At 35.7% G+C, this 26,641-nt stretch overlaps 1 protein-coding gene across 1 annotated transcript; it reads left to right on the forward strand.

Moving 5' to 3' along the window:
* Nucleotides 1-26,226, forward strand: MTRF1 (mitochondrial translation release factor 1). Its single transcript, XM_051983879.1, has 10 exons — nt 1-134; nt 507-923; nt 3,222-3,313; nt 4,914-4,995; nt 7,460-7,567; nt 9,364-9,536; nt 14,579-14,696; nt 20,978-21,114; nt 22,478-22,576; nt 25,382-26,226. Exons 2-10 carry the CDS (start codon nt 515-517, stop codon nt 25,502-25,504), a joined length of 1,341 nt encoding a protein of 446 aa, XP_051839839.1. The 5' UTR covers nt 1-134; nt 507-514; the 3' UTR covers nt 25,505-26,226.
* Nucleotides 26,227-26,641: the final 415 nt, after the last annotated feature.

Raw genomic sequence — 26,641 nt, forward strand, 5'->3', positions numbered from 1 at the left:
TTAAAGAAGCAGAAAATCATTACAATAAAAGGGAAAGAATTCTGAACTCTGAATTTGAGTTTTTTGTATACTACATGTCAAATATTTTCCAATTGTTCACCCATGCAGTAAGATCCAGTCTTTGGAATTTGGAGGTAATTTTAAAATAGCTGTTTCTAATCTTTTCTGCTCATTAGTTTGTTAGTGAGAATCACTATAGAAAAAGTGTTATTTATAAACCTCATAACCCTAAATAAGTAGTCCTCTTCTATCAGTAGCCCTAATCATTTGATTAAGTTGATTAGCAGAAATGGGCAGAGAGAAAATGAAGTTGCTTTCAATCAATTGATTACTCCCATTTTACTACTTGAAGTATGAAGGAATTATTTTAGGGGTTGGTAAGTATTAAGACTTTAGGTGGCAGAAACTAGAAGAGATTGTTGAGATCCATTTTGTTTTGTAATTTTCTTGCTAAAGTAATAGAAGCAGTAGATTTTGTTTCAGTGATTGTACTTATAAAATTTCAGGTGCTGAGATGAATCGTTACCTGAATTTTTGGATACTTTCAGCTAATTATTACCAGCAATGTCACTTTTACCATCTTTCTCATCTATCCAGAAGAAAAAGGCTTAACCTAAAGCAGTACATTTTTAGGCCAAATTGGAACCATATATATTATTCTCCATTACAAAGAAACTGGTCAAGGCAATATTGTCAGCAAAATACCAGGATACTGTGGAAACATAAAGCACTACAGAAATATGTGGAGGACTTGAGTGGAGAATATCAGAAACTTGATGGATTATTGCATCATATTTCTGTGAGTGAAGGTGATCGAAGGACTATGAGTAAAAGACATGCTGAGTTGGCTCAGTTTACCACCATCTATAAGGAAATTCAAGAGTCTGAAAAAGCAATTGAAGAATTAGAATCAATGTGTAAAAGTAAGTAAATTACATATATATGCACAAATATATATTACACATATGCATTATTATTCTTATCACATCATTTCTTCAAAAAAATTTCAAAAGTCCCTGTTACATATTTTTAAATGATTTTTATTGTCAATTTAACACTTAGCTTTAATGTTAATAAAACATTTTACAAATCTTTATCCTCTCAACAACTCTGGGAGTTTGATTTTCATCATTTTACAATTGAGGAAACTAAGACAATCAATTTAAATTATTTGCCCAGAGACTTGGCACAACTAATGTCTGAAGACCCATCTGTAGTTCTATCCACTATTGCCTTATATAGTCAAATATAGGACCTTTTGAAATTTATTCTATCCACTGTTGTCTTATATAGTTTTAACTTTAAATTAATTTAAAATTTTGAATTTTTAAATTTTTTAAAGCCTCAAAGTACCAAAATTATTAAAAGCTTCTAAGATAAGTGGAGAGAATATAAATTCTGACAGGAAAAGGCATGTGTTCTCTGATTAACACATTAAGGATATGCTGTGACTTACAGGAATCCAGAAGACCTGAGTTCAGATAGGATCTCAGATCTTTACTAATGGTGTGACCCTGGGCAAATCTCTTAATCTGTTTGCCTGTATCCACTGGAGAAGAAAATGTCAAATCAGTTCAATATCTTTGCCAAGAAAGTGCATAGACAAGTATTGACCTACTATAATCCACAATCACAAAGACTTGGATGTTACTAAACAACAACAATGCATTGTCTGTCACAGTATAAATATTCTACATTACCTAATGATAGTGCTGATGATTACTGTAATAAAATTAACATTTTTCTGAGTTTTCCATTTAGACTTCATGCATTATAACCTGGGACAACCAAACTGTCACATTTACCAAGATTCAGAACTACATAAATATTGCATACTTTGTGGTCAACCAGTCAGTTCCTATAATTGACTCTATGATTTAAGCCAAATGAATGAAAAAAAAGCATTTATGAAGAGCCTGCTACATGTCAATCACTATGGTAAATCCCAGGGATACAGAGAAAGGGAAAATCAGTCTCTGCTCTTAAGGATTTCACAGTCTAATGGGGGAGACGATATGTAAATAACCACGTAAAAACAAGCTCTATACAGAATAAACTGGAGATAATTTTGGAAAGCATTAGTATAAAGAAGCAGAAAAAGGCTTCTTGTAAAAAGTGGAATTTTACCTCATACCCAAAGGAAGGCAGAGAAGCTAGGAGGTAGAAATGAGAAGGGAAAGCACTATAGGCATAATGGACAGCCATAGAAAATGCATGGAGTCAGGAGAATATTTTATACAAGAAATATTGTGGATTGTTTAAAAATTTTATATCACTGCAACATATCTAACATATATAGGACTGCTTACCATCTAGGGGAGGAGGTGGAGGGAGGGAGGGGAAAAATCGGAACAGAAGCGAGTGCGAGGGATAATGTTGTAAAAAAAATTACCCTGGCATGGATTATGTCAATATAAAGTTATTATAAAATAAAATAAAATATAAAAAAAAATAAAATAAAAAAATAAAAAATTTATATCACGGCCCATTCAGAAAAATGGCAAAGCACAGATGCTGCAAGTTTAGATATTAATAAGGACTGGAACTTGGGAGCCTGATAATAGCTATGTAGAGACAATTTGGCCAAAATGGTGCTATACTGAAAGGTGGGAGAAATAGATTTTGTTTAGTCCCCGTTTTAGGATCTTGGGCAAGTCCCCAGAAAAGACTTATTGATCCAGTCCAAACTCTTCATGCTACATATAGATAAGGAGGCTGGGGGTCCTAGAAGGTGAAATTGTTTGCTAATCTTTCACAGTGAGCTAATAGCCAAACTAGAATTAGAATTGGTTTGATAGGTTCATAGTTGAGAAATGGAAGGCGTTTTCCAAGTCCAAACCCTTCATTTATAGATGAAAAAACTGAGACTTAGAATCGATTAGATCTAGGTAGAAAAGGCAGAGCCACTTGCACCCATGACCATAAGTTAGAATCTCCTTCATGTTACAGATGAATCGAGAGGTCAGTGACCTGCCCAGGATCAGACAACAAAATAGGTGTCCGGGGGATTTGAACCGGACCTTCCCCATTCTGAGCCCAATGCTCCAGCCTCCAGCCTCCAGCCTCCAGCCTCTCTTCTCAGAAGCTCTTTGATGGCATCCCTAGCGCCATGTTGGTCACTGCTTTCCACTGCCCCATGCTTCCTCCTTGGGTTCCACATCTTTACTATGAAGAAGTTGGACCAAAAACTTGTAACTAACATTTCTGTTGTTGCTTTTTAGGTTTAGACAAACAAGATGAGAAACAGCTACTTGAACTTGCTTTGGAAGAAAGAGAAGTCATTAATCAAAAGATCAACAGGTTGTGCAGAGAGGTAATCTCTAATCTCATGGACATCACACAGTTCAGTGCTTTTACTAAGAGTTCTTGACTTTGGAGTTCATTTTGTCTTACAGAGACTGCATGATTTTATGTCATTTTTATCGCTATTCTCATCAGTAATAATAACAATTGGTCATATTTGGTACTTGTAGGTTTGCAAAGTGCTTTACAAATGTCTCATTTTATCTTCACACCAGCTCTAGAAGCAGGTACTTTTACTAATACCTTGTTATATTTGGGAAAGCTGAAGCAGACAAGGAAGAAGCAACTTGGCCAGTTTCATGTAGTTATTTAGGATCTGAGGAAGGATTTAAATGTGGGTCTTTCAGACTCCACATGCAGCTCACTCAAAAGGATAAAAGCAGGACAGTGGGGATGGATTTAGTACAGTCTAGTGGAAAGAGCAATGGATTTTGAGTTGGAAGGCCTAGACTTGAATCCTGACTAGGTCATTTACTACCTGTATGAGCTAAGCTAGAGCATATCTTTGGTCCATTTTTTCAACTGTAAAGCAGACTGCATCAGAATAACTCCAAGGACCGCGTCCTCCCACTCCCTCCTCAAATTTACCAGTAATGAATCCCTTCTTTTTCAAGAGCTGGCTTGGCTTAAAAAAAAAAAAAAAAAGAGTAGAAAATATGATCTGCTGCCCAATGGCCGCCAACCTACTTTTATTTCCCATCAAACTAGAAGTCCTGGAAATGGGATGAAGTAGAGATAGCAGAGTTAATTTATTATTATCACAGATTTAAAAATGAGTATAAAATCAAGACAGTGAAGATTTCTGGCTTTCAATACAGTGTTCTTTACAGTGTGGTTTACAATTTAAACTCTATAATCTCGAAAAATAGCTGGGAGAATCTCAATTACTTCTGGTAGCTCTTATTAGTTTCATTTGGTAAGGTGACTGGGCAGCTGTGAAATGTTTTCCCTTCTGCTCTGGTTTTTTTTTTTTTTTAATTAGGGTTTCTCCATTTCTAGTTGTACCTCAGAAATTCTCTTTTTGAGTCTGAGGGTAGATTCCAAGAACTCTTTTCAAGCAGAAAGTAAATGTGAGAAGAAGTCAAGGCAGGGTACCCTGATCTCACCCAGGGGAAAAGATAATGAACAGTCATATTAAAAAAGTCTTTATCTCCTCCAGGGAAGGGTTTTTGAAGCTTTATTTTTTTTTCCTTTGGGTGAATGAAGCTATCGTTTTGGAAATAATTATAATAAATCCAAACTAAGATTAATTGAATACAAAATTTTGTCTTTTAAACCAGGGTCTTAACATTTGAGAAAATTAAAATGAGAGAATAGCAGGGAAAGAGAATCTCTTGAATTCATTGTCAATGAATTGTCAATGTGAAATGACCACTTATTTCATATTCAGAATCATCTTTATCACAGTCTATTTGGCATTTAGAAATAATGAACCCTAGTTACCTTACTAATTAAGTGCTTTGAGATTATTGTACAGGACCTCTTAGGTGCAATTATTTGAATAATTAATTCAAATTAATTCAAAACATTCACTTTGAATAAGTGAGTGAGGGAAAAATAGACATATTCATAGCACACAAAAATTACAATGTGTTTTCCCCATCTTTTAGCTTTTCCAGTCTCTAGTGCCAAAGGAGAGAGATGACAAGAATGATGTTATTTTAGAAGTAACATCTGGAAGAACAACTGGAGGTCAGTAAAATCATTTCATGGAAAAAATTCAAATTCTCAAGTATCAAGTATTTTTCTTTCATTTGTCTTCACTCAGACTTTTAAGATATCTCTTTGAAGGAAGGTAAACTTTTAAAAATTAAATACATGCTTTAAAAGTTTTTTTTTTTTAAACTAATGGATGCAAATCAAGGCAATATGTGACTTGTGAAAACTGATGTGAAATACATTGCACAATTTCTTCCTATGTTTCAGCACTTTAATATATTTAAAATCAGGTTAAGGCAAGCACCAAAGGCACCTTTAAGGAGGGATCAAGAAAAATATCATATAGTGGTTTAGTGCCTTGTTTTCAGAGCAGTTTTATAATAAAGGGGTAGCCTGAAAGGTGAGTGGCAAACAAGGAAAGGTAATGGCATCTGCTTTCTCTTGGGCTCTGCTGGATTATGCTCAGGAACTGGAGCTCAGCTGTAATCAGTCAGTGATAGTTGATATAGTTGACCTTAAGAACACTGGAGGGGAAGAATGTGTGAAGGATGAAGGCAGAAGTCTACTTGATTATCCTACTGAAATTATTCCCTAGGAAAATACCAAATTGCCCCATCATTTGGGGGAAGTTAAGCTGAAATGACACATATAGAACTCTGCTTAAGTAAAGTGCCTAGGGGGAAAGTCCCTGTGAATTTTATGTATATGGGTGTGTAGGTGTGGGATGTATATATAGATATTTAGATATATCTAAATATAGATATAGATACACATGAGAGAGAGTACTGACTGAATTTTTCTTCAAGCCTACACTTTTTAGCACGTTAAGTTTTCCCTCCAATTCTTTTTTTTAATTGTTTATTTGTGTTTTTTAAAAAGCACTCCAGATTTTATATACACTAAAATTTAGATTGAATCCTTATTTAAAGAATAGGTTTTTTAAAAAAATGACCTGATTTATGGGACTTTTTTCCAAGGAAGAAAAGGTGAAGTAAAAGGAGGAAGAAGTTGTTCTGGAGGGTAGGACAAAAAGAGTTTCCTAATTGACCTCCTACAAGATTCTTAAGTCTTCCCTGTTTTATTTGCCCTAGTGCCTTGCTTTGTTTCACCAGTGATGGTGGCAGAGAAAATAAACAAAGTTTTCCTATCTTAAGCCCACCTAATACTACTTCTTACAGAAGCAAAAGAAACTTTAAGGGCTTCCCTTTCAGATGTTTCCCCATTATTTACCTTTTTTTATTTTCTTTTTAAAAATCTTCCTATACATATATTGAATTTAACATTTCTTTTAAACATGTTTAATATATAATGGATTACTTGCCATCTAGGTGAGGGGGGGAGTGGGGCGGAATTTGGAACACAAGGTTTTGCAAGAATCAATGTTGGAAAATTATCCATACATATGCTTTGAAAATGAAAAGCTTTAATAAAAAAAAGAAAAAAAATTATAATAATTATTTTTTGAGAACATTGGTTTCACGTCCCAATAATCATCACTTTGCCACAGAAGCCAAAAAACACTGACCCTGTTTGATGTGTGTTCCATTCCACACCTATTGTTCATCACTTCTTTCCTAAGAAAATAAGACATGTTCCCTCTTGAAGCACTATTCCTCCAGTGTATCTGATTCTATTGTTTTTGTCACATAAAATTTCTTTTTTTAAAAGCTTTTTATTATTTTATTATTTTAATTTTCCAATATTGACCCTTACCAAACCTTGTGTTCCAAATTTTACCTTCCTTCCCCTCACTCCCACCCCTAGATGGCAAATAACCCAATATATGCTAAACATGTTAAAATAGATCACATAAAATTTCTAAAACTTTAACTTGCATTTTAAAAACCTTTCTCTATGAGCCACCTCTGAGTCCTGCCTGTTCAGTCACTGTGGAAAGCTAACAGGTACAAAACCAACAGCAGAAATAGAGATAATAAGAGCTAAGACTTGTATAGCATCTGCTATGTGCCAAACACTATGCTCAGAGCTTTTACCCTTTGCTGTACCTGACAAAGGTCCAACCAATCTGTAAAGACTTCCAGGCTAGTCCCAGTAATTTTTTTTTTCCCCTGAGGCAACTGGGGCCAAGGGACTTGCCCAGGGTCACACAGCCAGGAAGTGTTAGGTGTCTGAGGTCGGATTTGAACCCAGATCCTCCCAACTTCAGGGCTGGAGGTCCTTCAGCTCTCTCCACTGGGCCTCCTAGCTGCCCCCAGCAATGTATTTTTGATATGCAGAGCTTAGCCCAGTACCTGGCTAAGTGCTTCCAACAGGCTCATTGCCTTGACTTGGTGACTGAGAGCCAGATTTTTAGCCATGGCCAAGGTCATCTTTAAGACTAGAGAGACTGCAGTCTGCCCAAGGGGCCCAGAACTCACACCAACAAAACCTTGGGTCCTTTCAGGTAAGCGGGGACCGCAGAGGAGGAAGGTATGAAAAGCTCCGGTTCGGTTTGGTTTTTCCTAAAAACTTGTGCTGCTGCTGTGCTTTTTTTTAGGTGATATCTGCCAACAGTTTACCAGAGAAATCTTTGAAATGTACCAGAGCTATTCCTGTTACAAGGGTTGGGACTTTGAGACTCTGAACTACACTGCAGCTGACTATGGTACGCGCTATTGCTCCTTGGAGTCTGCCCCCCTCGCTCTGATTTTTATCATCACCTCGACTTGAACAATTTTTGAACAGGAGAATTACAGAAACTTTACAGAACCAGGAGAAAACATGACTCTTTCCTTCTAGGAGTTTGTCGTTTGAATAGGAAAGACATTAAATAAGTATGAATTGAATGCCCAGTGTGTTTGACGCTGGGCCAGTGGTTCTGGACATAGGAATGCACGCGTGGACAAGGCCGTCCCTCTAGAAACTTAAAATTCAATTAAAATTTGTCGGACACCGTCTGACTCTGTGAGTCTGGACAAGTCACTCGCCTCGCAGAGCTCTAGGAAATTCTGAGTCTGAGCCCGCTTGTGCCCGCCTGTCCACCAGCTGGTTCTGGACAGCAGACTGGGCGGGTATCTGACCATCGGCCTGCTCCTCCCTGTGGGCCCCCCGGGCTTCTCCCAAACAAAACACCACTGCCCATTAGGTACTGTCCTCCCAGTTAGAATGCAGGCTCCTGAACCCGGGGACTGTACGGCCTCATTCGTATCCTTAGCACTTTGCACAGCGCCCAGTCCACAGTCATCTTAGAAAAGATGCTGATTTGCATGGATAGTGGGAGTTTCTTCTTGAAGGCGGGTCCTACGATAATGAAATCACAGGGATGATAATAATGACAGCAATCATTCAATCATTTATATAGTACCTACAAAGTGCCAGGCTCTTTGTACTAGTACTAGTACTAAGCACTTTGTAAACTTTTTCTGGTTTGAGCCTTACGTCTCTGGGAAATACATGTGATTATTTTCCTCTTTTTACAGTTGGGGAAACTGAAGCAAAAAGAGGTCAAATGGCTTGCCCGAGATCCCACAGCTAGTATCTGAGCTTTCTGACTCCAAGCTTCGTGTTCTGTCCACACACCACTAGCTAAAATCACAGCTCCAGTTCCTATCCCTATCTTTTGTTTTATTTGTGGAAAAGAAGACTAAACATGAAACTATGGTGAATAATCCTAGACATAATTATAAGCTATGTACTGAATTGTATATGTGAAATAATAGCAATACTTAAGTTAAAATTTGGCTTCAGACATTTGCTAATTGTGGGACCCTTTGTTAGCCTCAGTTTCTTTATTAGTAAAATGGAGATTATATAGCACTTACCTCCAAGGATTGTTGCAAGAATAAAATAGTTAATGTTTATTTTTAATGTGTTTTGCATACCTTAAAAAACTATATTTATACTGGTTTTGATGATGATGATGATGATGGTAGTGGTGGTGGTGGTGATGATATTTGTAATGACTGAAGAAGTCAGCCCTAGCTAAATGCTATTAATTTTTCTCTTGATCTAGCTGGAAATAGAGGGGCAGCCAGTTGATGCAGTGGATAAAGCACCAGCCTTGAAGTCAGCATGACCTAAGTTCAAATCTGGCCTCAGAGACTTAACTCTTCCTGGCTGTGTGATCCTGGGCAAGTCACTTAACCCCAATTGCCTCAGCAAAAAAAAAAAAAAAAAAAAAAAAATATATAGCTGGAAACAATCAGGAATTGATTGTACTGTAGTTCATTTAAAAGTTTTAATTCTTATTAGATTAATTGACATTATCAAATAGTGTTACTGAGCATCCCTCTTGCATCCAAGTCCCCTGTCAACAGAGCAACTCCATTCAGACAAAGCCCTGGCTTTTAAGGGTTTATCATATACTAAACTAGATCTTAAGTAAGAATTACTGAGATGTCAAATCAGTGTGCTTTTAGAGGTGAATTAATGCATTTCCTTGGAATTTTTTTGTATTTGAAGGTGGCTTGCACCATGCAGCAGCTCGAATTTCTGGTGACAGTGTCTATAAGTATTTGAAGTATGAAGGTGGGATTCATCGAGTTCAAAGAATTCCTGAAGTTGGCCTTTCCTCAAGGATGCAGCGCATTCATACTGGAACAATGTCTGTTATTGTTCTTCCTCAGCCAGATGAGGTAACCTCACTATGAAGCCAGTCTAAATAGACATTATGTACAAAATTTTCCTTTTTTGGAGAATTGGTTGTTTTCATGATCTCAAAAAGTGCCCCATAACCCAAAGGAGAGCCTTCAGCTTTTTCCAATGTGAAGGATATTGTCAGTGAGCCAGGAAACATTTGTGAAAGGCTCAATATATGTGAGGCACTGTGCAAAGTTCTCAGGGTGCAAATCAAGGTAAAATTATGATCTTTATCTTCAAGGAGCTCACGTTCTAATGGGGGAGACAACCAGCAAACAGTTGTAAACATACAAGTTCTAATCAGTGTAAAGGGGAGGTGATCTCTGAGGGAAAGCCATAGTGAAGGGAATGGGGAAAGCCCTTTACAAGAAGGTGGGACTTGAGCCCAGTGTGGAAGGAAGTCAAGGAAACTGAAAGGCAGAGATAAGGAGGGAGAGAATGTCAGGCACAGGGGACACTTTATACTTTCTCAAAAGCTCCATATTAGCCTTTATCATTTTTATTATTTTATTTTTATTGTTATTTTATATTTTTAAATTTTAAATTTTATTATTATTATTATTATTTTATAATACCAGGCTCTATACAAACCCTAGAAGGCTAGAAAGTCGCCAGCGGGCCACATGTGGCAGCTGAGGACAATTATCCCCCTCAAACAGGGCTATGAAGTTTCTTTATTTAAAGGCCCACAAACCAAAGTTTTTGTTTTTACTATAGTCCGGCCCTCCAACAGTCTGAGGGACAGTGAACTGGCCCTCTATTTAAAAAGTTTGAGGACCCCTGCTAGAGAGGGTTGTGATCTGCTAGGTGAAAAAATTGCACATCATTGAAATTACAGGGTTATTTTTAAGCATTGATGCAAATTTCAGCCTTTTAGATTGGGCAAATCATTTAATTTACTTTTTAAAATTTAATTCACTTTAACTTAATTTATTTTAAAAAATTTTTGAAGTATTTTAGGGTTTGTTTGTTTGTTTGTTTGTTTTTGGGGGGAGACAGCTAGGTGATGCATTGGATACAATGCTAAGCCTGGAGTCAGGAAGACCTGAATTCAAATACTCAGAGATTTATTAGCTGGGTGACTGAGCAAATCACTTAATCTCTGTCTGCCTCAGTTTTCTTTACTGTAAAGTAGGGAAAATAATAGCATGTCCTTCCCAGAGTTGTTGTGAGAATCAAATAAGATAATATTTGTAAGAGCTTAGCATCTATTAGACACTTGATAAATGCTTGTTCTGTTGTTCTCACCTTCTGTTTTGCATCACTATTAATATAAACCAGATATGGCTCCCTTTGTACTCCCTTGTAATAAAGAATAGTATATACAATACTCCATACCCATAGTCTCTACCTCTTCACTGAGCAAGGTCTGTGTTACCTGTTTTCCATGATCAAGATTAATCACTACAATCACTCAGAGTTTGCTAGCCCATCCCCTTGAAGATTACATCAGGAGCTTTCTAAAAACCCCTAACCCATTTTTCTTTGATGGTTATAATCAGGTAGAAAAACAGTTCCTTTTATTACTTTCTCTAACTTTTCAAGAAGGAAAATATCAGTAAGAATAGTCAAGATTTTATCTCTCCATAAATCTCATCTTTCTTAATGTGAATTTCCTATTATTCAATTTTGTTCTATCCTTAGTCTGAAGAATATTTTCTTTATTTAGAAAGCAAATAAAATAAAATTTGTCTAATTCTACTTTTTCTCTCTAGTCCATTATCATTATTCCATCTGCCCTGAACAATGGTCTATTCCTTCTGTGACTTTCACAGTTACTTATATGCAAGCATATAATTATAGGTCAGAAACACAGTGACCTAGTCAGTCTAATAGAATGAAGGCTACTTGGCCAAATAAGTATCACTAAGACTTAGTTGGTTGGAATTTATGACTATAATTTGGCTCTGGAAGGTTTTATGGGTGCATGTATATCAAAAGATAGAATAGATACAAGAGATGGGCTTTTAGAGTAGCATAGTATATTATGACTATCTCCTTCTTAGAAGACATGTTAGAACTTGAGAGAGAAACATGAAAAGCATTTGGGTGAGGATTAACAGGGTAGCAACAAAAACGCTTGTCACAGGAGTATTCTGGAGACTGACAGAAGAACAGAGTGAGATGAGAAATTTGGGAAAGATTATAAACAATATTGCGTGTTACAGTATTGAAGTGTCGGAGCATCAACTGATGTTCTGTCTGCCAAAAAGCAGAGGAACTAATCAATTTGTGACTTGCCTTAATGATAAATTCATCCTTTAAAAGATAGAAGAAGTAATGAAGGGAATGGCTATGCTATTCTCAAACCCGACCAAGAGAAAGAAACCTATTTTTGAATTAGGAATTATAGTGGGGGGGCACATGAGCATCCCCTCATAGAGTTATGGATTGAGGGAGAAGCTGGTCATAATCTCCTGCTCTTGAGATGTTAGAGCCAATTCCAAAGACAGGCTAGTGGAATCCAGTGATATACTTTTGCAGGGCAAGTTGGCTAAAAAAAAAAAAAAACAACAACAGCAGAAAGCTCTCAAAAAAATAAATTCTGAAGACAAGCAGAAATAATTTCTCAACAGATAAAAAAGAGGAGCTGGTTGAAAAGGCGGATTTGCATAAACTGGACAAAAAAGTAGCATCAAAGTAGATTGTAACCTATTCATCCACCAAAGCAGTTCTCTGCCCATCTTGTGCCATTCTTGTCATATCCTCCTATAAATCCACCACATTGCTTTCCCCAGTATCTGGGGAACCAGCTTCTCATTCTCTTGCTATTGGGTGGATATTAGTTAAGCCTGTTGAGACTTCACTGGTTATTCCTTGCTCTTGTTGCATGATTGGCTTACCTTTTTTTCCTGGGATCATAGAATCATAGATTTAGAGCTGAAAGGGACTTAAGAGACCATCTAGTTCAACTCTTTGATTTGATTTGATTTGATTATTTTATTTTATTTTATTTTATTAAAGCTTTTTATTTACAAAACATATGCATGGGTAATTTTTCACCATTGACCCTTGCAAAATCTTCTGTTCCAAATTTTCCCCTCCTTCTCCCCACCCCCTCCCCTAGATGGCAGATAGTCCCATACATGTTAAATATGTTAAAGAATATGTTAAATCCAATATATGTGTACATATTTATACAGTTATCTTGTTGCACAAGAAAAATTGAATCAAGAAAGGAAAAAAAAAAAACCTGAGAAAGAAAACAAAATGCAAGCAAACAACAACAGGAAAGTCAATTATTTAATTTTATAAAATAACTGAGAAGCAGAGAAGTGAAATTACTTGCATGCAGTTAGGAAAGGGCAAAGTCAGAATTTGGACCCAAGTCTTCTAACTGAACCCAGCACTATTTCTACTGTACCACATTATTTACACTGCTTCTGTATTTTCATTTGTAATGTGTTGTCAATTGTTTAGGATGTTCATTCACCTCTTTATTATCCTTCGGGTTACTCTTAACTTCAATTCTTTGAAAGAGAAGAAAGGGAGAGGGAGGAAGAAAAGAAGGCAGAATGAAGGAAGAAAACAAGTATTTATTAAGTGTCTATTATGGATTTTAGATATAGTAATATCACTAGAAGACTATTGATATACAAAAATACTTTGATATTTAGGAGTATAATGTAGTATTCTTCATTATAACTTTGTAAAGGACAGAGAAGCAAAGTTTATGTAATATTAGATTAATTTGATAACATTCAAATTTTTATTTTATTTCATTTATTTATAATATAAATTGCTTTATGAATCATGTTAGGTGAGAAAAACCAGAGCGGGAGAGAGGGAAAAAAAAACCAGAAAAAAGAAGTGAACGTAGCATATGTTGGATTTAGTCTCCTTAGTTCTTTTTCTGGGTGTAGATGGCACTATCTATCTAAAATCTATTGGGTTTGCTTTGAATCACTGAACCACTGAGAAGAACCATATCTTTCATAGCTGACCATCACACATTCTTGTTATTATTGTGTACAATAATAGAACAGCACTGGTTCTGCTTCTTTCACTCAGCATTAGTTCTTGTAAATCTTTCCAGGACTTTCTAAAATCAGCTTGTTCATCATTTTATATAGAGCAACAATATTCCACTGCATGTACTATAATTTGTTTATCCATTCCCCAATTGATGAGCACTCAGTTTTCAGTTCCTTGCCACTACGAAAAGAGCTGGGTCCTTTTCCTTTATGCTTTCCTTGGGATACTGACCCAGTACTGTCACTGCTGGGTCAAAAGGTTTTATAGCCCCTTAGGTATAGTTCCAAATTGCTCTTCAGAATGGTTGGATCAGTTCAAAGTTCCACCAACAATCTATGTGTCCCAGTTTTCCCACATCACCTTCAACATTTATTATTATCTTTTCCTGTCAGCCAATTTGATACCTGAGATTTGCTTTAATTTGTATTTCTCTAATCAATAGTGATTCAGATTATTTTTTCATATGACTATAGATAGCTTTAATTTCTTCATCTGAAAATTGTCTGTTCATATCCTTTGACCATTTATTATTTGGGTTTTATTCTTATCTTGTGTTCTTCTAAATTTGACAAAGTTCTTTATATAGTTTAGATGAGACTTTTATAAGAAACACTGTAAAAAATTTTTCCCAGCTTTGTACTTCCCTTTAAATCTAGTTTCTATTGGTTGATAACATTCAAAACTAACATCACTAAATAGCAAGAAATTGGAATGCAATGCTTACGGTAAAAAAAAATTTTGTGGATTTTTTTTTCTTATTAGTCTCAAGTAATGGTAATAAATTACTTTATTGCAAAGCATCAGTTTACTGAAAAAGTTTTAGTAAAAAATTATTATTATTGGGCAGCTAGGTGGTGCAGTGGATAGAGCACCAGCCCTGAAGTTAGGAGGACCTGAGTTCAAATGTGGTCTCAGACACTTAATACTTCCTAGATGTGTGACCCTGGGCAAGTCACTTAACCCAATTGCCTCAGGGGAAAAAAAAGAAAAAAATTATTACTATTATTATTATTACATAGAAAATCTCATTAAGGATAGCACTTATAAATGTCTTTGATTTTAGATAGACATTAAAGTGGAACCCAAGGACTTGCGTATAGATACATTCCGAGCCAAAGGAGCAGGAGGGCAGCATGTTAATACAACAGACAGTGCTGTACGAATTGTTCATATTCCCACAGGTAAGTATGTCTTTGTTCTTTTGGATGCTATACTTTTTTCCCAGTTAGAATTCAGTGAATTCCCAAGGTATCTGAGCTTCTATAAAATTCTCTCCTATTAATTGAATTCAACAAATATTTGTTTGTTTTTAATCTTTTTTTAAAAATTGTTATAGCTTTTTATATACAAAACATATGCATGGGTAATTTTTCAACACTGACCCTTGCAAAACCTTCTGTTCCAACTTTTCCCCTCCTTCCCTCCATTCCCTCCCCTACATGTTAAATATGTTAAAGTATATGTTAAATATAATATATATATATATATACATATTGTACAGTTATCTTGTTGCACAAGAAAGATTGGATTTTGAAAGAAGATAAAAATAACCTGAGAAGAAAAAAATAAAAATGCAAGCAAACAATAACCAAGAGTGGAAATGTTATGTTGTGGTCCGCACTCATTTCCCAGTGTTCTTTCTCTGGGTGTAGCTGGTTCTGTTCATTACAGATCAATTGAAACTGATTTGGATCCTCTCATTGTGAGGGCCACGTCTATCAGAATTGATCACATATAGTATTTCAACTAATATTTATTAACCACCAAGGGTGATCAAGGCATGGTACCTGACACTATCCAGAGGAGGAAGTACCTTTACCAGAGATACAGACAGGATAGATGCCTGATCAGAGATCCACAAAGGCCCTTTAAATATTGAAGGATTGACCAGGCAACATGGGGATAAAAAGGCAGTTTAAGCAGGGCTTAAAAGACACAAATCTTTCTGGTAGTTATTGGAGTATGTCTTACCATAGCTGCTTGACTTAGCTCCAAATGCCTCTTCTATACCTTTCCTCTGATCGAACCCTAAACTTTAGACTTCCTAGAAATTCCTCCTTAACAAGGATTAGTTTGGGGTTCTTAGCTTTTTTGTGTCATAGATAGATACCTTTAATACTCTGGTGAAGCCAGTGGTCTCCTCAGAATATTTTAAAATGCATATAGCAAAATAAGTAGGAGATCAAAAATCAGTGAAAATAAAATGAAATAAAATAAAGTGAAAATAAAATACTGTTTTTTTCTTAACCAAGTTCAAAGATTTCCCCTAAATCTCTCAAAAACTCCACTATTTAAACTGATCAAAGGTTAAAAACCCCAGGATTAGTGTTATCTTATCTATTCCCTAACCGTGGACTTAGACCTGTCCCAAATTTGAACAAACGCCAACCTTAGACAAGGAAAATGGAAGTCCTATGATGGATTCACCATCAACACAATCTTATTTTAATCTGACTTTGGTCTTGGCACAGATTATATGTTTATTCTCTGTAAACTTCAGCCTTCTAACGGCTGGACCGTTCCACACTTCCTGCCCGACTTCTCTGACATAGACTCTGTGTCTGTTTGAACCCCAATAATTGTTGGCTCCTGGAGCCTCAGCCAACCCCATGCCCCATTCTTGCATAGATACACGCCCCTGATCATGGAGTATTTTTAGATCTTGGCTAGCAGCACTCACATTCCAGCTTTCCTTTCCCTGATGAATTGATGTCTTGCTGTTACACCTCCTTTTAGATTTAAGCCTTCATGATCCACCCTGGGAATACCAGTTCCCTAGCTGTGATCTCACATTTAAATCCCTGGCTTTTACCTAAACCTGCAAGGTGGCCTGAACTCTGTTCCTAACTTTCCTGATTTGTTTCCTAATTCTGGAAGTTCCCAGGCTTTGCAAACAATTTCTAATGAATATTTATTATATCATATATGATACGTATTATGATTTTAATTTTAGGTATTAGAGAATATAGGCCTGGAAGAGTTCCCAGAAATCATTTTGTCTAACACTTTTACTTTATAGAAGAGAAAGTAGAAACCCAAAGACTTTAACTTTTCCAAGTCAAAGTTAATTGTCTAAGTGAAACTAATCCCCATTTTCCAAATTCATTCTCTACCTCCATGTTTTAAAAATTATTTACTTTCTCTAAAAAAGAAAAATTCCTCCTTTTAGGGAAGTTTTACCAATATTTCAATGTCTGCTAGCCCACATATTGAAGCTCTTGGCCAAATATTCTGAAGTACTGCAGTGTTTATCATGAAATAGAAGATTACCTTTTTATGCGTTTTTAAGGTTCTAGGGTGGGGGGAGTATCAACTATAAATTCTCCCCCCCAGGCATGAAATAGTAGAACTCCAGCTTCTGGAATGAGTCCTGTATGTGAAGCTAAAAGAGCTGGATTCAAATCTCTACTCTGCTATAACTACCTATAAGATGATGCACAAGTCATTTTCCTTCTCTGTCTCCAACCCCTCTTCCCCCCATCTTTCTTCATCTATAGAATGTGGTTCTTCACAGCCCCAAATTCCTTATAGGCTCAGGTACTATTGGATCTCCAGTGCCTGACAATTCTCCATCTGACTCTTTTTCCCTAAGTATACTATAGGAGCAGGCTGAAATGTTTGTTTAGGCTTAAGCAGGTTGAAAAGATTAAATTTAAACTGTTTTGAGAACAGTTAAGTGATACAATGGATAAAGCACCAGTCCTGGTCAGGAGTACTTACAAGTCACTTAACTCTGATTGACTCAAAAAACCAAAACAAAATGCAAATCTTTTTAAAAAAGAGTAAGTTTTCCTATTTATAATTCTTTATATATATATATATATATAGTGCCTGTCTTAATATTTTATTTTTTTAATTTTCAAAACATTTGTACACATAATTTTTCAACATTGATCCTTGCATAGCCTTGTGTTCCAAATTTTCCCCTCCTTTCCCTTCCCCCTCTCCCCTAAATGGCAAGTAATCCAGTGTATGTTATACATGTTAAATATATGTTAAATCCAATATATGCATTGTTTTAATATTTTAAGTAATTAAGAATTAATTATTCTGAGTTCCTTTCATACCATTAAAATGTAAAATTTGAAGAAGATCCATTTGGTCTGAAAATTCTCTCTCTTATTCTCTTATGTCTTATAAGATTTTCTTTTTTAATTGCTAAGTAAATACCTGTCACCACTTTTCTGGGCAGTGAACAAGAAAGGCTAACAAAAGTATTTTTCACCAAATCTCCTTTTTTTAGATTCCTTACTGACCCAAAATTTTCAAATGTCCATAGCTCTCATTATGGATTTTTAAGTTTTTTTTCTTTCCAAAGTCATCTGGTCCTGATAATAGTACTTGGGGTGAACTTTCCCTCCCAAAGATGACATTTATTTCATTTAAATGAATACTCTAAACATTTGTGGATTGTAAAAGTATATTTAGATGGCTTCTGAGATCCTCCTCTCTTTGGAAATAACTAAGTTTTGATCAGTTTGTACTTGAATGAAAAGAAATGGATATCTCTGGGGCTTTAGCTGATTCACAAGTAAGAACCAGCAAGGTTCAAGTAATAAGAAATGGAACTTGAAGTCAAGGAAAGTTCATTATTCTTAAATTTTCAAAAAAAAAGTTAAAGGAAATGTACAAATGCAGAAGTTTCTTTTTCTTTTTCTTTCTTTCTTTATTTAGGCTTTTATTTTCAAAACATATTCACACATTTTTTCAACATTGATGCTTGCATATCCTTGTGTTTCAGATTTCCCCCTCTTTCCCCCCATCCCTTCCCTTAGATAGTAAGCAGTGCAATGATATGTTATACATGTTAAAATATATGTTAAATCCAATATGTGTAAACATATTTATACAATTCTCTTGCTGCCGAAGAGTTTCAATTAGCCACGTGCCTGTGGCAGGCAAGTCTGACTATGTCTGTAATCCAATACTATGACCATATGATAGGGAGAATCTAGGACAGGGGTTAACTTTTTTGTATGTAATGGACCCCTTTGGCAGTTTGGCAAAGGCAGAGGCAAAGGAGAAGGTATTTTCTCAAATGGATGTCTTCTCAAAATGTTTGTTTTTAAATTTGTAATTGTAGGCAATGTTAATTTTCTGCTGGAGTTTAGTGAAAATAAATATTTTTTTCATGTTAATGAATTCCCCTGGAATTTCTCCACTGGGGGGATTGCTGGATCCCAAACTAAGAAGCTCTGATGTAGGTGCTGATTCAGAAAATAAGGGGGAAACCTTAGTTCCCTAGTAAGAGTAGTGCTGGCCACAAGCAACAAATTATCAACATACTTAGAAAAAGGAAACTAAATCATGCAAAAAATGGAATGTCCTGTGTCCAGAAAAACCTCCAGCAACAGGATCACTGCCAGGTCAGTGCCAAGAAGCGATAAAAAGGGCAGTAGGAGGAGGAAGTAGGTGCAAAATGAAATATGACACATCTTGAAGACAAGAAGAAAAAAAGATGAGCATATCTGGGGTCAGACACTGGGATCTGGTTTGATGAAGACCCATTCCAACATACACTGCCCATATTGTCTGTGGCTTAGAACTTAGATTAGCTTGAGTTACACAGATCAGAACTTTATGTGATAGGGTTTCTTTTCATACTTTCCCCCTTATTTTCCTCCTTTAGTTTATTTTTATTATTATATTTAGTTTATTTTTTTTAACTTCTGCTACTTAGACATGAACTTTAAAAAAGAGGTGTTTCTGTTTTTAAAGTAATTTTTTATTATATTTTGTTTTTAACGTCAATTTTCCCTGTATCCATCTCCCTCCTTCCCCCCCCAAGAATTATTCCATATAAGAAAGTATATCATTTTTAAAGAATATAAAGAAGAGGGGGGAAATCAGCAAATAAAATCTTTGGTACAAATTAGTTTTGGGGATATTTAAATTGTCATGGGGAACAGAGAACATGTCTGAAATAAAATAAATACATTAAAAAATAATCTGAAAATATATGCAGTGTTCCACAGCTAGATATCTCTCCTTCTTTAAGGGAAGGGAGGAGGTATTTTCTCAAATCTCTAGTTTAGAGCCATACTTATACTTTATAATTTTGCAGTATTCACTTTGTTTTGTGGGTGGTTCTTTCCATGTACGTTTTTGTAGTCATGTATATTGTTTTCTTGGCTCTTCTTCACTTCATTAGTTTATGGAGATCTCTTTAGACATCCTAATCATATTTCTTATAGTTTCTTACAGGGGAATAATTACCCTACATTCATGTATCCCATTTCAGTTAGCCATTCCCCAATTCATGAGCATCTAGTTGACTTTCAATTCTTTGCTAGATGTTTTTTCTTGTATTAATAATTGTATTTAAGATGTGAGAGGGTCCCAGGGTACTCAAGTCAATTTGAGGAAACATATGAGGTGTGAAAATGTAGATATAAGTGTTTTCCCAGTTCCTGCATGGGGATTCTATGACATGACATATGTTTGTCTCTTTCTGTTTCCATTGGGCCTGTGTGCATATTGATTCCAGCCAAAGTCTTTCCCCCACCTTTATTATCTTAGAGATTTGTTATGATTGGCCCTAAGACAGAACTAAGAGAAATGGATAGAAGCTGGCAAAGAGCAGATTTCAGTTATATAGAAGGAAACGCTTCCTAACTATCTGGAAGTGGGATGGGCTCTCTGAGGAGGTAATAGGTTCCCTGTCACTGGAGAGCTTTTCACTGAAGATGAACACTCATTTGTGAGCATAGGATTTAGAACTGAAAGGTTCCTGAGAGATCCTATAATCTAATCACTTCTCTTTATAGATAAGGAACTCTAGGTCTCCTCCCAGAGTTGCTCAGGAAGTATGTAATTGGAAAGGAGACCCTTTAACTTGAAATAAGAGTACTTTCCTGTGGTGTTGTTCTTTTTCTATAATATGATGGCAGTCTCTGGGAGCAGGTTTCTTGGGGAGGTTTCCTGGAGGCAGCCTTAGTTTCGGTCAAATCAATAATCACTCCAAATACAGCCAAGAGTTAAAATCCAGTCCTTTATTGTGTCCTTAAAAGTCTTTTGCTTTAGCCCCTAGCTTCCTCCCAATGTCTCCAGCCAGCACAAAGGTGGAATATGGAATGACTCTGTCTCCGCCTCTGAGAGTGGGCTTCTGTATGTGGTCCTGACTTATATGCTGTACACTGAGTACACACCAATCATTATATCACTGGGAAACCATTATTTGTTGTAGGATTAAATCAATTCTAAACTAGTTTTAAACATAGTCTCCTCAATTCCTCTTAGTACCTTGTTTCAAGTTCTGGCCCATAACATCTCCTTGTAGGATCAGATCAATCACACTGAACCATGCTAAATTAGAGAATTATTGTCTCTATCAATTCTAATGACTTAACACTTTGTAAGGATTCCAACACTTTCTATTCTGGTTTTCTAGTCTAAAGCACCAAGCAAATTATTATAACATGCTTAATATGCATGTGGCCATTATTTGCTTCTGATTTTTCAGGATTAGTTGTCGAATGCCAGCAAGAACGATCACAGATCCAAAATAAAGATACAGCTTTGCGTGTCTTAAGAGCTAAACTCTACCAGCAGACTGTTGACAGAGAACAAAGCAAAAGACAGAGTGTTCGAAAACTGCAGGTAAGATATAGATAATGAACTTTTTCCTACTGCATAAAAAGTTAAAACATTAAAGTCTTTATCATGTGTAATACTTTTTCCATATTGAATGTTGTCATGCTCTGATAACAAGAAATTTTCTACTTGTAAATAGTATAATTATATGCTATGCTATATAAATATTGTTATATATCATATATCATATTATATCCATAACAGCTAGCCTTTCTATTTGGGCAGCTAAGTGAATCAGTGAATAGAACATCAGGCCTGAAGTCAAGAGAACCTGAATTCAGACCTCAGATACTTATCAGCTGTATAACACTGGGAAAGTCATTTAACTCTGTTTGCCTCAGTTTCCTCATCTGTAAAATGAACTACAGAAGGGAAAACCACTTCAGGGACGTCTTTGCCAAGAAAACCCCAAATAGGGTCACACTGGCATATTATGACTGAAATGACTGAAAAGAACAAATCCCTCCTAGGAATTGCCCAGGATTGAAAAGTCTGCTTTCATCCAAAGGAGATAAAATATGCTTCTTTGCTAAGTGCTTTTTATCCAGACTATGTTGCCTTTCTCTGACCTGAGTTATTCCTTAGCTGTCCAGAACTGTTCCTGTATTTCTGCTAGTTTGTTTATTAGGGAGAACTGCAACCTGATGATGGCTCCTGTCATAATAGTAGAAGGAGGCTACTTTTTCAAACTTCTTTTTCCCTCCTTATGTTTTTTTTTTAAAGCTTTTTATTTTCAAAACATAAACATAATTTTCAATATTCACCCTTGCAAAATCTTGTGTTCCAAATTTTTACCTCTTCCTTTTCCCCCAACCCATTCCCCTAGGTGGCAAATAATCCAAAAAATGTTAAACATGTACGATTCTGTACATATTTATGATGAAGTTTTTATTGCCAGAAGATAATTTTTTACTGACACAACTCAAAAAGATTTTTCAGAGATGTAAAGGGATTGATGATTAGTAGAGGGGAGTGCCCCTGCTGATGAAATCATAGATTGTATGAATTATTTAAACAGAAGTTTCTGCATAAATAATTTTAATTCTTTTTAAAAAGAAGTTAACCAATCCTTATTTTTGTCATATGGGGGAAAAAAGGTCAAGTTTGTAGAGATAGGTTTTAATTCCAATTCTCCTACAATCTTGATATGTGTGACCTTGTTAATGGCTTACCCTCATTAAGCCTCAGTTTCCTCATGTAAAATTAATAAGTTGAATTAAGTGATTTCTAAGGTCCATTCAAGATTTAAGATTTGGGGTTTCAATGTACCTTTTTGATTTAAGTGCTTTGGAAAAGAAAATCAGTTATAAGGATTAGACAAATTGTAGCATATGAATTAAGACATTGATTAATGCTTGTTATGACACAGGTGGGAACAAGAGCCCAGTCAGAAAGAATTCGGACATATAACTTCACCCAGGACAGAGTCACTGACCATAGAATCTCTTACGAAGCTCGAGATATTAAGGTATTTCCTCTGAATTTGCTTTATTTACTCATTTCCGGTTAAAAACAAATAATTTTACATGGCTGTATTCTAAATGTTAACAAATTATCTGATCATAAAAAAGGGAAAAGGTCCCATGTGTGCAAAAATGTTTGTAGCAGCCCTTTTTGTGGTGGCAAGAAACTGGAAACTGAGTGGATGCCCATCACAGTTGAAGAATGGCTGAATAAGTTATGGTATATGAATGTTATGGAATATTATTGTTTTATAAGAAATGATCAGGAGGATGATTTCAGAGAGGCGTGGAGAGACTTAACATAAACTGATTGATGCTAAATGGATCTAGTAGAACCAAGAGAATATTGTACACAGTAACAAGATTATACAGTGATCAATTCTGGCAAATGTGGCTTTTTTCTACAATGAGCTGATTCCGGCCAGTTCCAATGATCTTGTGATGAAGAGAGCCATCTGCAGCCAGGGAGAGGACTATGGGAACTGAGTGTGGATTACAACATATCATTTTCACTTTTTGGTGTTTGCTAATATTTGTTTTCTCATTTTTCCCCTTTTTGATCTGATTTTTGTTGTATAGCAAGATAATTGTGGAAATATAGAATTGGAAAAAAAATTATCTGGAATCAATATGCCAATTTGTATTTACAGTCCCTCAAATTTGTGATTTTCAATTAGCTCACAACTAGGACTTACTTTGAGAGATATCAAGAGTCAAAGTAAAGCTTACATAATTTTTTTTTTTTACTCTGAGACTGGGTCTCTGTCTCACCCAGGTTGGAAAAACAGTGGTCACTCATGCGATTAGTTAAGAAGTTTTATCCTATCCCATTTTTCTGCCCTGAACTGGTTCACTCTTCCTTAGGCTGCTTGATGAGCCTCTGTTTTTTGTGGGTTCTCGGTACCTGATATTAGTGCTGGATACCTGATCTCAAATGATTCACCAGACTCAGCTTCTGACTGACTCAGACTCAGCAGCAGTAATAATTACAGGTGTGCACCCACCGTATCTGGCTCAGTGCTTCATTTTAAAGTTATCAGCCCTCTTGTTTAAACAAACCTGTTTGTTGACTCATATAAAGTTGTTATGTCTCCAGGCTCTCTTTGTTTTACTTCTTTACCAATACTAAAACTTAACACTGTGAATTTTTCCTCAGGGTCTAACAATATGGGGAGAACTCAAGGCTAAAGATATCTCTAGAAAGCATCACAAATACTCAAATAAAAATTATCATGTAGATAGTTTTGTCTGCTGAATTGACTAGTATAGACTCCTGTTCAGACCATATTTAAAAAAGGAAATGGATAGGCTAACAAGGATATAATCTTTCCTTTAAACAATTTATAACCATCCTCTATTTTTATAAGTACTTTTTATTCCTTAGCTGTATCTGCTTTTAGAAAAAAATAATTTAATTAACATATCTTCTCTAACTGCTCAAGATATTTATGTATGTGTGCATGTATACACATGTAACATGCATATTATATACATATATACATACACATGTTGTGTGCATATCATTTCAAAGTTTCCATTCTGAAAATGACATGTGTGAATATATATATATATATGAGAAATCAGTGTAAATGTGACATACTCATCTCCATTTCCTTCTGATGGTATAGGTCACTCAAGTGAATAAACTGTAGTTTACTTGTCCATGTGCTTCGCATGATTGTATAGTTGGGCATTAGCCAGTAAGGACATGTAAAATGTTTGCACAAATCTATAATTTATATAAGGTCATCATTTGAATAGGGAATGCTCTTAGAATCAAAGACTTGGCCTCTGTCTTCCTATTCCTTCTTAAATTCAGCAGAGAAGGTTTATAAATTATTTTTGAAATCTTCTGATTCAAACAAACCATGCAAATCCAAACTAACTGCAAATTCAGTTTATAAGGAATTAAGTACCTATTATATGCAATAGATTGTGGATTCAGAGTGCTGTTTAATCAAATGAAATAATGCAAGTAAAAAAGTATTAGAAATTATAAGGTTTCATTATTGTATGTTTATGTATCTGAATTTAGATGATAAGACATTGTGCTCTTGGAATATTATATACACTGGAAAAAGTTCAAAAGTAAGCATAAAAGTGGGTGTATGATTGAAGGGAAATTGCAAAATATCTGGATCTACTCCCCTTGGAATAGAGATACAATGGAAATGAATCCTAAGAAATCTGAGAAATAAAAGATGTTTTTGGTAGAAGTGAATGTAAGGGTTTAAGTCTATTCAGAGGCAGAATCATAGAATGTTTAAAAGTTGGATAGATGCCTAGAGCACATTCATTTTCCAGATAAGAAACATGAGATTCAGAGAAGTTAAATTACTTGTCCAAAATTAACAGAGGTAATTGGGAGAAGAAAAATCCCAAATGTTCTGAGCCTTATGGCCACTATCTCTCACCTTTGATTCAACAGTAATGATCTTCAACTATGCAAGTCATATTTTATTTTAGTCACTTATTGAAGGGCCTGGCATCTTGGTATATGGTACTATTTGTTGATAAATTAACCAGCACCAGAAAAAACTGACTGATAAACTAGACAATTTATAATTTTTTAAAGACTACTTAAATTTCAGATTTTTTAAAGCACTTTTGAACTAATGTTCCTTCTGTAATTTTACAAAGCTGTAGTCACCTTTATTCATAGTTTCTTCTTGATTTTATGTGACTAAACAGATTTAAAAAATCATTTTGTCACTTGATCCTTCTCTTTAATTTTTACCTTTTTCTAATTCACCAACTTTTCATAAGTAACTCTCTTTTTCAGAATAATTAATACTTATTTCTTTTGTCAGGAATTTCTATGTGGTGGGAGACCTCTGGATATGCTGATCCAAAGACTGCTAGTGTCAGCAAATGAAGAAGCCCTTGTTGAAATTTTGGATAATCACTTTAAATCTTTTGAAGAAAGGAAGTAAAATAAACTTTGTTAAAAAAAAAAAAACAAAAAAAAAAAAACAAAGAAACTTGGGTTGGTTTGTTCAGTTCAATTATTTGGTTTGTTTTTTGGGTTTTTTCCTCAACTCCTCATGACTCCATTTGAAGTTTTCTTAGATTAGATTTAAGTTAGAATGCTTTGCCATTTCCTTTTTTACTTCAGACAAACTATGTTGGAGTTCTTGTTCTTCTCAAAACACAGCCGATTTAGCTTAGAGCCCTCCAAATGTCTCAAAATCCAAAGGTTCTGTCCTTTAGCCTCTGCCTCTGCTTTCTTCAGCCTCCAACCAGCACAGAGATGGAATGAATCTCTTGTCTCCTTCACTTGGGGCTCGGCAGCTTTCTGGTGAGTCTTTCAGACCAGCTTGGTCTCAGTGGGGGAAGTGCAGGAGCCCAGCCACCAACCACAGTGGTGTGAGATGAAGATGAATCTGGTTGTCCGCTGAACTCTCAACTCGTAGCTTTATCCTCTGAAAACTCTTCTTCTGCCACCAGCCAGCCAAATAGAAAATATTCTCCCTTGCCTCGGAGAGAGGGCTTCTGGCGTAATTCAGCTGAAATCTCCCAAAGTACTCTGTGTCTGCACCAGAGTGCTCCTCTCCAACCAACTGAACTCTCTTCTTCGACCAGCCAGCCAAGTGGAATATATTCTTTTTTTTTTTTTTTTTGCATCCTGGCTCAGATACTTTTTTTTTTAATTTAAATTTTATTTTATTTAATAATAACTTTGTATTGACAGAACCCATGCCAGGGTAATTTTTTTTTTTACAACATTATCCCTTGCACTCACTTCTGTTCCAATTTTTCCCTTCCCTCCCTCCACCCCCTCCCCTAGATGGCAAGCAGTCCTATATATGTTAAATATGTTGCAGTATATCCTAGATACAATACATATTTGCAGAACCGAACAGTTCTCCTGTTGCACAGGGAGAATTGGATTCAGAAGGTAAAAATAACTCGGGAAGAAAATCAAAAATGCAAATAGTTCACATTCGTTTCCCAGTGTTCCTTCTTTGGATGTAGCTGTTTCTGTCCATCATTTATCCATTGAAACTCAGGTCTCTTTGTCATAGAAATCCACTTCCATCAGAATACATCCTCATACAATATCGTTGTCG

This window comes from Antechinus flavipes, chromosome 3 (genome assembly GCF_016432865.1).
Source record: "Antechinus flavipes isolate AdamAnt ecotype Samford, QLD, Australia chromosome 3, AdamAnt_v2, whole genome shotgun sequence".
In the NCBI taxonomy this organism is placed as follows: domain Eukaryota; kingdom Metazoa; phylum Chordata; class Mammalia; order Dasyuromorphia; family Dasyuridae; genus Antechinus; species Antechinus flavipes.